Source organism: Petaurus breviceps, unplaced genomic scaffold (genome assembly GCF_028583685.1).
Source record: "Petaurus breviceps papuanus isolate PSGF00001 unplaced genomic scaffold, PetGlider_PUasm1.0 174, whole genome shotgun sequence".
NCBI classification, from domain to species: domain Eukaryota; kingdom Metazoa; phylum Chordata; class Mammalia; order Diprotodontia; family Petauridae; genus Petaurus; species Petaurus breviceps.
Genome location: NW_027185761.1, coordinates 25,334,786 through 25,348,330, shown reverse-complemented (window position 1 = coordinate 25,348,330; position 13,545 = coordinate 25,334,786). Strand labels below are relative to the sequence as shown.

The following is a 13,545-nucleotide window of genomic DNA, read 5'->3' as shown; positions in this document are numbered from 1 at the left end:
AGGCTCAGTCCTCCACTCTGTTTTCTAGAATCCCTTCCTTCAGGGTTCAGCTCCAGCACTACTTTGTATAGGAAGCCTTTCCCCATCTCCCACAGTTGCTAGTGCCAACCCGCCCTAATTTATTTATTCAGCATCTACTTTTATATGGACCTGTCTGCTCCAGTATAATGTAAGCTCCTTGCAGTGACTGTTTTATTTCTATCTTTGTATCCCTCACACCTAACACAGTACCTAGAACATAGTAGGTGCTTAATAAATGCTTGTTGATTGGTACTTCTCTGAATTTATCATTTTGATAATTTCATATGACCTTGTAGTATTCCATTGTGTTTCTGTGCCACAAAATCCAGTTCCCATTTCTTTGTTCCCACAAAAAGTAATGCTGTGAATATTTTGGTGTATTTGAGAACTTTATTTCTTTGGCCTCTTTGGGGCATATGTCTAGCAGTGGCATTTCTGGGTCAGAGAGTATGGACATTTTTATTATTTTTAAAGCATTGTTCCAAATTGTTTTTGAGAATAGTTGGAACTCATTTATAGTTTAAATAATGTGCAGGTGTACCTATCTTTTCAGGATCTCTCCAGCATTAAATATTTATTGAATTTTCCAAGTATTGAGTGTTTTGCCAGCCTTGAAAATGAAATTAACAATGTAACTTCCTTCTGACTAGGCTATTGATTTGAGCCTTCCAGGCTTTTTTAGCTGCAGGCATGTTTTGCTTCAACTTTATGATTTTGTACTAATCTATGCTTGCATTTGTTTTCCCTCCCCTTGCTTCTCACTATACTGTTCTGTCATAGATTTTAAATTCCTAGAGAGCCAGGGAACTTTATGTTAAATTTTTTTGTATATTGTCCAATGTATTTACCATATATCCTTTTGGGTACTTAGTAAATGTTTTTTGATAAAAATGACACTAGACTCAGAAGTTGTTTACTTATATGATGTAGAAATAAATCACATTTACATAGTGCTTTTTTTTTTTTTGAGAGGGAAAGGCAAAGCGATTGGGGTTAAGTGACTTGCCCAAGGTCACACAGCTATAAGTGTGTCGATTGTCTGAGGTCAGATTTGAACTCAGGTCCTCCTGACTCCAGGGCTGGTGCTCTATTCATTGCACCACCTAGCTGCCCCCACATAGTGCTTTAAAGTTTCCTACAACAACCCTGTGAGGTAGGTATCCGCCAATGGCCATCTAGCTCCCTAGTCTTGGAAGGAAGTCAACAGTCCTCTCCTGGTCCTTTTCAGGCTAAAGCAGCTTTATGAAGTTTGTCACCTAAGGCCACTTGGTTTCACTTTAAATCTTCAAGCAGAACTTAGCCTCCTACTGGTAGGGGCCCTTCTGATAAAGAATAGGCAGTGTCTGGGGTCCAAAGGACAGGTGAGGAAAAAAGCCCAGAAATGGCAAATTAAGCAGTCTGATGTTACAAAAATTGTACTAGTCTTGAGTTAGTCAGAGTTGAGCCCCAGACCACCCCCTTCAATAGCTTCCTACTCTTGGACAGCTCATTCGGTCTCTTTCAGTTTCATTTTCTTCATCTACAAAAAGAGGATAATGTTATTAATACTTAATCTACCTCACAGGATTATTGTAGCCATCAAAATGGATAGTTTATATTAAAGCACTTTGTAAACCTTGAAGCACTGTGTTAACAATTTTTCAGGTACAAAAAGTTGAATGTTTCTTCCCTGTCCCACTGACTGTCTTTCAGGTTCTCAGAGGTGTCTTTCCATCCATTTTGTCACTGGCTCAGAGTTTGTTGCACTCCACAGACCAGAGTGTGATCTCCTTTGGCAGTCTTCTTTACAAATATGCCTTTATGTCATTTGACACCTATTATCAACAGGTATTCTGGAACACAGCTTGGGGGAAAATGGGGAAGTGATAGAGTTCTAAGTGGATAATTTGTTTCTTTTCTTTTTCTTTTCCTTTTTTTTTTTTTTTGCTATTTGGAAAAACTATAATTCAAACTTAGTATTTGGGTTGATTAGTTTTGTCATAACATTCCTTTACTTGACTGCAGTGACAACCATCAGTTAATTTCTGAACTTGAAGTATGGATGTTGTTTTTAATTGGACTCCATATAGCAGGCATCGTTAAATAATTTTAGATTTGAGTGTGATAAGGAGAGAGGCACAGTTTCACAATTTAATTAAAAATAATCTAGCTATCTGTTGATCCTGGAGCTGTTTTCTTGAAGAAAACATAAGAATGTGCCAGCAAATTAAGAATGAGCTCCAAGACCAGAGTTCTTCACCTTTTTGTGATATGGGCTTCTGAACTCTTCAGAATAATATTCTTAAATGCATAAGATTACAAAGGAATCCAACTATTTTAAAATATAGTTATCAATTTTTTTTTTAAGTTCATGGATCTCAGGATAAGAAACCTCTTTCCAAGACTCCTTTCCACGAACATGAGCCATGAAGTGGAAGTGAAATTGATAGCAACTGTAGTTCTTTCCCACAAGAAAAGATTATGAAAATGCTGCTGGGCAAATTGTACTGTGTAGGGTGGAAAGGTAATTGACCCAGGAGTCAGGAGAGTCTCAGTGCCCAGGAGTTCTGTGACTCATTTCTTGTGTGATGGAGACAAGGCACTCCATTTTTCAGGGTCTCAGTTTTCTCATCTGTAAAATGAGGGTTATAGGATCACAGTGTCACATAGTGAGAGCTGACAGCGTCCTCAGAAGCCTTCAAGTCTAGCCTCCTCACTCTACAGATGAAAAAACTGAGCATAATAGAGGTTAAATGACCTACTAAAGTCTGAGACAGGATTCAAATTCAGGGTTTTTCTTACTTCAAGTCAAGCACTCCATCCTTTGCACCTCCTAGCTACCACTTATTAAATTTGCCCCAGAGCACTTAAGTGATTTTCCTGGGGTTCACAGAACTAGTAAGTTTCTGAAGGCAGGATTTGAGCTCAGGTCTTCGTGACTCCAAACCCAATACCTTATCTACTGAACCACCTAGCTAGATATTGGGCTTGAAGACTGATAAGGACTCCTCCAACTTGATCGGTCTAAATACAGAGATGAGAGGGAAGTAAAACACACACACACACAACACCAAGAGTCTGCTATAGGAGTGATTTAGAGCTGAAAAAAAAAACTGAAGTAAAGAGGGAAACGATGTGCCCACAGTCTCATGTCTAGTTAAAAGTGTAGGTAATGAGTTAAGGGATGTGGTGGGTGTGAGCACACTTACATCCCTATAATTCTAGAGGTATTGTAACTAGCACTGAGACATGATAGTCACAGTCTCCTGGAGAGTAGGAAAACATATAAATTGGAGAAGAGGCGGCACAAGACCACTGTACTGCATTTCTTTGTTTTGCTTTTTCCTAATTACTTTTCTCCTGGTAGGAAGTGATTGGCGCCTTAGTGACCCACGTCTGCAGCGGGAATGACACTGAAGTAGATATCTCCCTAGAGGTGCTCTCAGAGCTGGTGGTTCTCAATCTGTCTGCTGTGAGACTATATGCTGTCTTCGTGAAGGTGCTTTTCTCTCCTCTGAGTCCTGGACCTCTTTGAGAGGATGTATCTGTTAGCTTAAGTGCATTTTTTAGTGTCTCCTGCTGTGTACAGGTCATAGTCACATAGCTGTTAAATAGCAGGGCTAAGTGTTTATGATTGGGGGAGGCAGTGCCATGTTTGGAAAGAGTTCTGGATTTGGAGTCTCAAGACCCGAATTTGAGTGGCAACTGTTGCTTCCTGCCTGTGTGACCTTGGTCAGGTCTTAGAGTTCCCTCGAATCTCTTGAGCTATGATCCCAGGATCTGCTTGGGGAGATAAAGCACTTGCCTGAAGCAACAGAATAAGCCTTTTCAGAACAGCCGTAGACTGAGCTGTGAGCTGAGCTGGTGGGGACAAGGGTTAGAGGCTGTGCTTGATTTATTGTGAGAGTCAATAGTTTTTCCTCTTGGTTATTGAAGTGATAAATGAATAGCCTGAGGTCTCTAGTTAAATCCTCACTCACAAGTCATCATCTGAGATGAAATCTGTATCCTCAGCTGTTGTAACTGGAGCTTCTTATACTGTCTTATGAACCTGTGCATTGTGTGCATACACACACACACACACACACACACACACACACACACACACGTGTGTGTATTTAATCATTGGCTAATAAGATTTCAAGATGATAGTCCAATTCCTTCCTTTCACAGATGAGCAAACTGTGGCCCAGAGAATGGGAGTGCTTTGCCCAAGGCCAAACAGTTTATCACAGAGCTAGGATAAGATTGCAGGTCTGACTCCAAATCCAGGATTTTTCTACTATACTTTTTCTAGGCAGCTAATCCACATTGGTCTCTAGAAAGTGTTCATTCCTATACCTCATGGTCTGATTACTATGGGTTTTTTCCTTCACAGGGCATTCTGGATTATCTAGATAATTTGACCCCTTCTCAAATACGAAAACTGTTCTACATTCTTAGTACACTGGCATTTAGCAAAGGACATGAAGACAGCAACCACATTCAGGTAGGAGGCACCATGGGGGGGAGAAAGCTGTTATCCTGTGTCTCTCCTCCATTTTTCAGCCAAATTCTTTGAAAAAGCTGTCTATACACACTGTCTCTACTTCCTTCCTCTCAAGCACCCCTCATCCCTTTGGAATCTAACTTCCAGCCTCATTCAACTGAAAATACTCTCTCCAAAGTTAACAATGATCTCTTAATTGCCAAATCTGATGTACTTTTCTTGGTCTTCATCCTTTCTCAACCTTACCTGCTACATTAGACACTGTCATCCCCTCTCCTTTCTGGTTTTTCATGACACTACTCTCTCCTGGTTCTTCTCTTACCTTTCTTACCATTCCTCAGTCTTATTTGCTGGTTCATTATCCATGTCACTCTTCCCAATGTGGGTGTTCCCCAAGGTTCTAAACTGAGCCCTCTTCTCTTCTCCCTCTCTGTGTTCTCTCTCTCTCTTCCCCTCTCCCTCCTTCCCTCTGATGAAAGTCGTTGGTCCCTAGACAAGAAAGGCTCTTAAATTTCATGTGCCAACAGTTAAATCAGTGCTTGTAGACAAATATGTTTGATTTTTAGCACTCACTGCCCCTTTTCTGCCACTTTACCACCACTGCTGCTGAAACAGAAGGAGGCCACACAGGACTGGGAGCCATTCTGTATTTTTCTTTCTCCTGGGTTACAATGATCAATGAATTAATCACCAAATAGCTAGCTTAGTGGGGATGAGTTTCTTATCTTAGCTAGGCTGATCATCAGGAAATAGACAGTGTATTACCATGGTTTTATGTAAAGCCTTTCCAGTATGGTAGATCCTGCCAGAAATACTTTCCTAGCGTAACCTTTGATAACTCAGGGTCACATCTTTGCCATTCCTGGTACAGAAACAAGACTATGATGTTCTCTGGTGGTCTGTCATCCAAGAACTAGCCAGGGCTATCCCTGCTTAGCTACTGAGATTGAATTAATTTTCCTAAAATACAGCTTGATCATGTCACCCCTCACCCAACTTAAATACTTTTCTATGACTCTTCATTACTTATCAAATTAAGTCCAAACTCTTCCCCCTGGCATTTAGACACTTCTGTGTTTTGGTCCCACCTTTGTTTTCAATGTTACTTTTCTTCCATGGTTTCAATTTATACACTCTTTACTCCACATAACTTGTACAACTCAGATCCTTGAATATGTTCTTCTATTTCTCACAATGTGTATTTTTCATGGTATTGTCTACCAAGGATGCCCTTCCCCCAACCTCCATCCACTGAATTCTTGCCTGTTCTTCAAGGCTAAGCTCAAATACAAATCGCTGATGTGAAGTCTTTCTTGATCTTTTTCTTCCTAACCAGAAGTAACTTTTTCTTTCAACTCCCTTGGGCCTTTGTACTTATCTAATTGTACTTGGATGCTTCTGTTTCTGCCTTTTTAAGTTATTTGTTCATGTTTTCTCTTCCCTTCTGCACATAAGGGGAGTTTCCCTGTGAGCTCTGTGAGGACAGAGACTCTATCTTATGTTGTTCTTTGTATCCTCAATAACATCTCCCACAGTGTTTTATGTTTGTTACCTAATATGGATTTGATAAATATTTGTTGAATTTATAGATGCTGAAGTGGATGAACAGATTGTATTGGAATCCAAAATTCCTGGGATCAGTTCATGCATTTATTTGGAAGTTACTGTGGAGTTTAACTTTGAATAACAAATGGCTTCATTGTACTTCTACTAAAGTGTTTTTCAGTACTGCTATTTGTAGAATAGTGAATAGGATTTCCTTGTAAGATTTTACATCTTATATTTTCTTAAGTATTTCTCTGAAGGCAGGTGTTTTAAGGTTAAGGATAACCTATGTAGAGCCCAGTCAGAATCCTGTCTTTTCTCCTGGCATGAGGCTTTCTCACTTTTTTTTTTTATTGTGTGTTTTTTTTTTATTTAAATGTGTTTTTTTTTTAATTTTATTAATACTTTCTGTTTTTACATAACAGACAAATCCAACAAACAAGCAGACAAATCTTGTGTGTTTATTTAGAGCAATGATTTTGAAGCCTTTAGGAATAAGGAACCTTTCTGCATTGCTCATCATATAGCAACGGTATAAGAGTTGTCATGTTAAGAGAGAAGCTGGAAGTGATGCAGCAAGCAGAAGTCAAGTATGGTTCCCATGACCATGCTTTCTTTCCTGGAACTCCTCAAAATGCTCTGTGGAGCCTGGGGAATTTAACGAAACCACATATGGAAAACATGAGTTAGAGTCAAGAAAAAAGTACAAAGATGAATAGCATAAGGTGGGAATTCCAATATTCTTTCCTTAGGTCTGATCCAGGATGCTGCAGATTCCATCATGCTACATGAGCCTTTCTATTAATTGTAGCAACAAAGATTTCAGGAACATGAAATAGGCTGAGAGATCATTTTCTTTAGAAAAATCAAATGTTTGGGTTTATATACATGTCCCTGATGCCTCTACATATAAATGAATAAGTAACTTTAGTTTTCCATGTTCACTTATATGCTGGTTGGAAAACATAATAGCTTTTTAAGGATAACTAACAACTTCTTTCCTTATTTTTCTGTATCCTTTGTAGGATGATATGTACCTGGTGATTCGAAAGCAGCTTTCCAGTAGTGTATTCAAATACAAACTAATTGGGATTATTGGTGCCATCACCATGGTGGGTAGTATGACAGCAGACAGGTGAGAGCAGGCTGAGTTTGAGCCTCCCAAAGTTGTAGAAATTGACCTTATAGTCATAGGGTCATAGAACCTTGAGATCATCAGGTCCACCTTTCTGTTTTTAGGCAGGCTAGGTGGTATCATCCCCATTTTGCTACAGCCTAGATCAAGAGAGGTTGTGATTTACGTCCAAAGTCTCAGAGCTGTGAGTGGCGTAAGGAGAACCATAACCTGCATTAAAGAGAGCAGAGCCCTGTACTGAAGGTCAGAAGAATCTTGGCTCTAGGCTTAACTCTGACACTAGCTAGTTGTAAGACTTTGGGGAGTCACTTAAACTCTCTTGATCTGTTAAATGAACCATTTGGGCTAGATGAACAATAAGGTCCCTTTCAATTTTAAGATCCCATGTTCTATATTTCCTGCCACTTATTCCCTGAGATACTATGAACCACAGTAATAATGCTAATCTCCCTTCACTGGCCCACCCAAAGTCTCACTTTTTTTTTTTTTCATTTTTGCACAGGTCTGTCAGTGACAGATTTCACTGCTTTCACAAGTAAAAGAAAAAGAGTTCAGTTTGTTTAACTTGTTAAACAAGTGGTACAGTAAAAATAACACCAATTGATTACTCTAGAGAAAAATTGCCCTTGGGGAGTCCTTCACCTGTGTACAAAGAGAAGGAAATCAGCAGCTACTTGTTCTCCCCTTCCTTTATTAATTGAATTATTAAAACCAAATGGTAAACTCCAGTTTATGCAAAATGACTCATAGATTGGAGATTCAGAATTCAGAGCTATGTATAAGATGGGAATTGTAGAGTTATTCTAGAAATTAGCTAGGGCTGAGGTCCCCAAAATATTTTTGTGGCTCAAGAACCCTTCACATTCTGCTGTTCTTTTCCCAGAATCTCACCTCCTCTTTTCCCAATACTGACCAGTATTATAGTAACAGACATTTTTGTAATGCTGTTTTCATCTTGTCTGTGACATTGTGGCTATTGCTTCATTAATGCTCTACTTGTGAAATTGGACTTTCCAAATTCTGGTCTGTCCCAAATGACAGCAAAGGAATTGGGGGCCTAGCAAGGTGATGAACTGGGGTGCAGTGACTTCTCCTTGGAATTGCTTTGTCAGGGTATTTCTAAGGGCTCAGGAGACACTTTTGGAGTCCCTCCAAATATCTTCAGAGTATAGTGGAAAGAACATTGGACTTGGAATTAGGAAACCTGCATTTAAGACTTGGTGCAAGGGGCAGCTAGGTGGCGCAGTGAGCAAAGCGCCGGCCCCAGAGTCAGGAGGACCAAGTTCGGTTCCGGCCTCAGACACTTAACACCCACACAGAAAAACTAGCCGTGTAACCTTGGGCAAGTTACTTAACCCCAATTGCCCTCCAAAAGGCAAAAAAAAAAAAAGACTTGGTGACTGCAGAGAAGTCATTTAATCACTCCGCCTCAGATTCTCATATGTAAGAGGGGATATGTGTAATAGTGCAGCCTGTATACAGCATAGGATGAGGAAAGCATTTTTAAACCATTAAGAGCTACAGAAGTAACAGTTCTTTTATTTGCTCTTCACAATTCTTTGGTTAGTAGTTATTTACATTGGTGGACTTTTCTTAATAAGAATTTTCAGTGCTACAGCCCATCTTGAGTACAACCTCCATGAGCCTTCCCCTGTGCCTTTATCTCTTTCAGGGAAAATTGGCCCCATTGATGGGACCATTTTGTGGCAAAATGTTCTGCACCACATTTGTTCAACTGAGTTCATTGTCTTCCTGCCACAATCTTTACAGCTTTTAACCTCCGCATTTCCATCAACAGTGTGGCTCATTACCCTGAGGCCACTTGGAAGCATTTCCTCACCCTCAAAGCTAACAAACTCTCAAGTTGTGTCAGTTCTATCTCCACAATATGTTTCTTTCTATTCCTGTTGCAGCTGCCCTAGTGCAGGCCCTGATTAGATCTCAATGGTTAGAATTACCTCTTAATTGATTTCTCTGTATTTTTCCCATCTCTCCACACCATCCTTCATACTTTTACCAAAGTAATCATCCTGTGGCATGGGTCTGGCCAACTGACTCCCCATTCCCTGGCTTTAAAACACTCAATGTGGCTTCCTGTTGTTTCCAAGTAAATATAGATACCTTAACATGGCATTGAAGGTCCTCCAAAATCTGACAAACATAATTTTTTAACCTTATTTCATGCAGTTTACCATTGTATATTTTACTTGCCAGCCAAAATGAATTTTGTGGCAATCCAATCTGTCTTTTCTTTTCCTCTCTAACCTCTCTGCATTTGCCCATGCATCTCCTGTGTCTAAACCAGACCACTCCTACATCACTGCCTGCTGAAATCCTTTCTCTTCCTTTCAGGCTTAGCTTGGCTGCCATTTCGTCCATGAATCTTTCCCAGCTAAAAATGACAATTCTTACTACAAACCTCTTATGCTCCTCGGTTTGGAGTTTCCTATAAATTTGATTCCATTCCAGCCTGTGTCACTGTTATTTTTCTTATGTCTAATCCCCACACGACGTTAAGCTCATTGAGGTTAGAAATTATATCCTTTTTTTTTTAAATCCTTGTATCCACAATAATTACCAACAGTCATGGAATATCTTCAGGACATATATAACTTTATTGGTGTTGGTGTTCCCTCCACCAAGGCAAATAGCAACTCCTTAATAGACAGTCTTAATTAGTTTCTGTGGCTAGAAAAACTGAGATCATTTTGCTTATGATTTGTCTCTCTAAACTTAACTAATCTGATTGGTCCTCAGACGACAGAAAACACAGCCTTGCTAAATCGTATACTTAAAGCATGTCAGAATAGAATCTTAGGGGGTGGTAAACCTTTGACCCAAGGCCATATGTGGTCCTCTAGGTCCTTAGTGGCCTTCTAGGTCTTCAAATGCAGCTGTTTGACTGAATCCAAACTTCACAGAGTAAATCCCTTTAATAAAAGAATTTGTTCTATAAAACTTGAGCTCAGTCAAAAGGCCACACCCAAGGACCTAGAAGGCCACATGTGGCCTTGAGGCTGCAGGTTGCCAACCCCTGATAAGTAGAGACTTAAATATAGAAGGTACTTAATGAATGTTTGTTTAACTGAATGGAAAAATAAGAACTGAGGTTATTTACTGTTTTCCAAAGTGATGCTTCTGGCCACAGCCCAGACGGAGCAGAACTGAGCAGTGGGCGCTGCAAGCAGGTAAGTGGCCTCTTTGCTTATGACAAGATGTAAGTACATGCTGGATGGTTCCCTCACTGCTAAGTCAGAGGAGGGAAGAGTGGATGCACTCACCGAGTTTCCCAAGCACATGGATTTACATTGTTTTGTCTGCTATCACAACACCTTGGGAAAAGGGCATTATTTTTCTGTGATTGCTAGAGGTGAGAGAGCAAGGAGTTTCGCAAGTGTGGCTGATACCGGGATAAAGATAGGTTGTCAACATAGCTCCAAAAGTGCCTGAGAAGGCCTTGATCAGGAAGCGGGAGGCAGCAGGCGCTCTGGGGTCAGGAGACCTGGGTTCAAATACAGTCTCTGACACTTAATACCTGTGTGACCTCGGGTAGTCACTTAATGGCTCTGAGCCATCTGTGAAATGAAGGGGCTGAACCTGCTGGTTTCTGAGGGTCCTTCCAGCTATGGATCTGTGATTCAGTCACTTACCAGCACTGTGGAATTAACTTATGTGGAGTGAAACAAGCTCTTGACCAGAGCCAGGTATTTTCCTTATGAGAAGGTATTGAGGTTTTAGAAAGAAAGTGTGACTGAGGGCCCCCACAGTGCCTCACTGGAAAGACTTGGGGCAGGGGCTTGGTCAGGGAGGATAGAGGGGGGGTGGGGAGAGCGGTTGTTTTATTGTTGCTGTTGTTTTTAACATGTGCTCATAGGTAGGTTTTATTCTTTTCCTACTTCCATAGATGACCTCTTTATTACAACTGGTGCATTCTTGCAGTGAACAGTCTCCACGGGCCTCTGCACTGTATTATGATGAATTTGCCAACCTGATTGCAAAAGGAAAATTGCCTCCAAAAGCCCTGGTATGGCTAAGTGCGCTGAATCACTTCAACCAAGTGATGCATGAGACTGGCTCTGTAGCTGTGGGGGCTTTAGATGATCCTTACTGACCAGGAGGGGAGGGGAGGGCAGTGGAGAGGGGCAGAAATGGAAATAAACATTATGTGAGGTGTGACTGAGCTCTTTGGGAACGACCAGACTTCAGTTCTTCTATTTCTCCTTTGTCTTTTGAAGGAGTGGATTGCACAGACCATATGTAGTGATTTCCAGGATGCATTTGTGGTAGACCTCTCTGCTCTTCCAAAGGTTAAGTAAGTACTCTGTCCCCTAGTTTGGTTCTATTTTCTTGTGAGATTTTCTCCCATTCATTAGACTTTTCTTTCCCTTGCATTATTAAATGTCAGACATCTAGCATTTAATCTGGCATGCAGGGTTTTTCTAATATCTTCTTAAAATCAATTTATTTTCCTCCAAGTTGCAAGGCCCTTCCATTACCAGAGCTGCTATCTTAAGTAACAAGAGTCTCCCATAGTGGTGTTTGTTTCCCTCTTGGTCAGACAGCTGTTTCTATATCATTTCCTTCTCCCAAATCAGATTAGAGTTGGCTCATTAACTTGATATAGTACTTCCCCACAACCTCAGCTACTACTTGTTCTGGGAAATGTGAGGTGTCTTTTTTCCTTTGCAGTGATTATCCCTTCCTGGTAAAAGCTATGTATGGCCTGGATGAAGATGAGGGTCAGGATGGAATCGCCATCAACCTCCTGCCACTCCTCTTGCATCATGATCTTGGGAGCGCTATGGGTGTAATGACTTCTCAGGACCAAGACCAAAAGTCAGTAAAGTTTCTCTTTTTCCAAAACCCCTCTCTATGTCTTAAATATCCACTGGCAAACCCACAATTCTTTGAGGTCTCAGACACACTTGAGCAGGAATGGTTCTCCTGGCCTGGTCTCAGTGGAAAGGATGGAAGAAATAGGGGCGCTTCCTTGTTCCTTGTCCAGGAGACTATGTCCCTCTCACTTAGCAGTAAATGCCATGATGGGCAGTTTTCTTTTGCCAGCGCTTATCTGTTCCTTTGCCTTTTCCTTTTGAACCTGCCTTTGTCAGCTTCACTACCTGCACCCCCTACCTTCAGTGAGATCAGAAAACATTTGCTAAGTACAACTTCTTTACCTAGTCCTCAGTCCCTAACATTAGTTGGCTTCCTCTGACAAAATCCTTATTACTAGTTGTTGGGCTTCCTTAATTATAATTTAGAAATGAAATTGTAAAATGAAACTGAGAAGTCTGTGGTCTTTTTTCTAGGTTAGTGTCTCCAGTGTGCCTGTCACCCTATTTCCGGTTATTGAGGCTTTGTGTGGAGAAACAAGATGGAGATTTGGAGGAGATTGACGGTCTGTTAGGTACACAAGAAAGTTTTGGGTCCCATTTTTCTGTAATCTTTATCTTTTTTTTTTTGCTTTTTGGAGGGCAATTGGGGTAAAGTGACTTGCCCAAAATCACATGGCTAGTAAGTGTGTCAAGTGTCTGAGGCCAGTTTTGAACTCAGGTCCTCCTCATTCCAGGGCTGGTGCTCTATTCATTGTGCCACCTAGCCACTCCTGTTTATCTTTTCAGGAGATTGAAAGGGAGGCTACATCTGTGTGCATGGTGACAAGGCCACCTTGCTGTGGAAAATAGTTATTCTTGAGATGTAAGGGAAGTAATGTTACTGTCCATGAAGGAATCCTTTGGCAAGTGTGAAGAAAGGTAGCAAGTAGGAAGTAGGATCAGCTCCCAAAGGGAGCAAAATCTGGACCTTTTAGTTTGAATTAAAGGAAAATAAAGATTTTTTTTCTTCTCTTTCAGATTGCCCTTTATACCTCACTGATCTGGATCTTGGAGAGAAGCTGGGATCGCTCTCTGTACAGGAGCGTTCCTTTAGATGCTCACTCTTGTTCCTTGTTATTAACTGGTTCCGGGAGGTATGTGCATACCTACTGAGGAGGATGAAAGAGGTCCTGGAAGGCAGGTTCTATCTCATCCAAACTTGGTACTTCCCCAGTAGTAAGTCTAGTGCTCTGCATCCAGGAGGTGTTTAATAAATGTACTTATAGCCCTGCGTCCCAGAGGTAGCCCATTGTCACATTTACTTCTACCCAATCTCCTTCCATTCCTTAAACCTACATCTGGGAAATATTTCCATTTTATGTTTCTTAGATTTTTGGCAATTGTTGTTGTTCATAATAGCATCTAATATTTGTATAGTATTCCTTACTTTCTAAGTCTCTTGACATTCATTGTCTCATTTACTACCGTGTTTCCCCGAAAATAAGCCCTCCCCTTACTGTGTAAGATTCCTCGAAAATAAGCCCTATTGAGATTGCTACTGT

The 13,545-nt window shown here is 40.7% G+C and overlaps 2 protein-coding genes across 5 annotated transcripts in view; one reads left to right on the top strand and one right to left on the bottom strand.

The window, feature by feature from the left end:
• RPUSD3 (RNA pseudouridine synthase D3) overlaps positions 1 to 13,545 on the bottom strand; it is a 320,316-nt gene that overhangs the window by 171,624 nt on the left and 135,147 nt on the right. The window lies entirely within an intron of this gene.
• Positions 1 to 13,545, top strand: part of FANCD2 (FA complementation group D2) — a 64,165-nt gene that overhangs the window by 21,460 nt on the left and 29,160 nt on the right. For all 3 annotated transcript variants that reach the window (XM_069083960.1, XM_069083959.1, XM_069083958.1), the window contains exons 16-25: positions 1,714 to 1,848; positions 3,368 to 3,499; positions 4,379 to 4,489; positions 7,060 to 7,169; positions 10,300 to 10,357; positions 11,074 to 11,193; positions 11,405 to 11,481; positions 11,859 to 12,005; positions 12,479 to 12,576; positions 13,022 to 13,137. In XM_069083960.1, the coding sequence (XP_068940061.1) occupies positions 1,714 to 1,848; positions 3,368 to 3,499; positions 4,379 to 4,489; positions 7,060 to 7,169; positions 10,300 to 10,357; positions 11,074 to 11,193; positions 11,405 to 11,481; positions 11,859 to 12,005; positions 12,479 to 12,576; positions 13,022 to 13,137 (1,104 nt within the window). The remainder of the gene's footprint in view (positions 1 to 1,713; positions 1,849 to 3,367; positions 3,500 to 4,378; positions 4,490 to 7,059; positions 7,170 to 10,299; positions 10,358 to 11,073; positions 11,194 to 11,404; positions 11,482 to 11,858; positions 12,006 to 12,478; positions 12,577 to 13,021; positions 13,138 to 13,545) is intronic.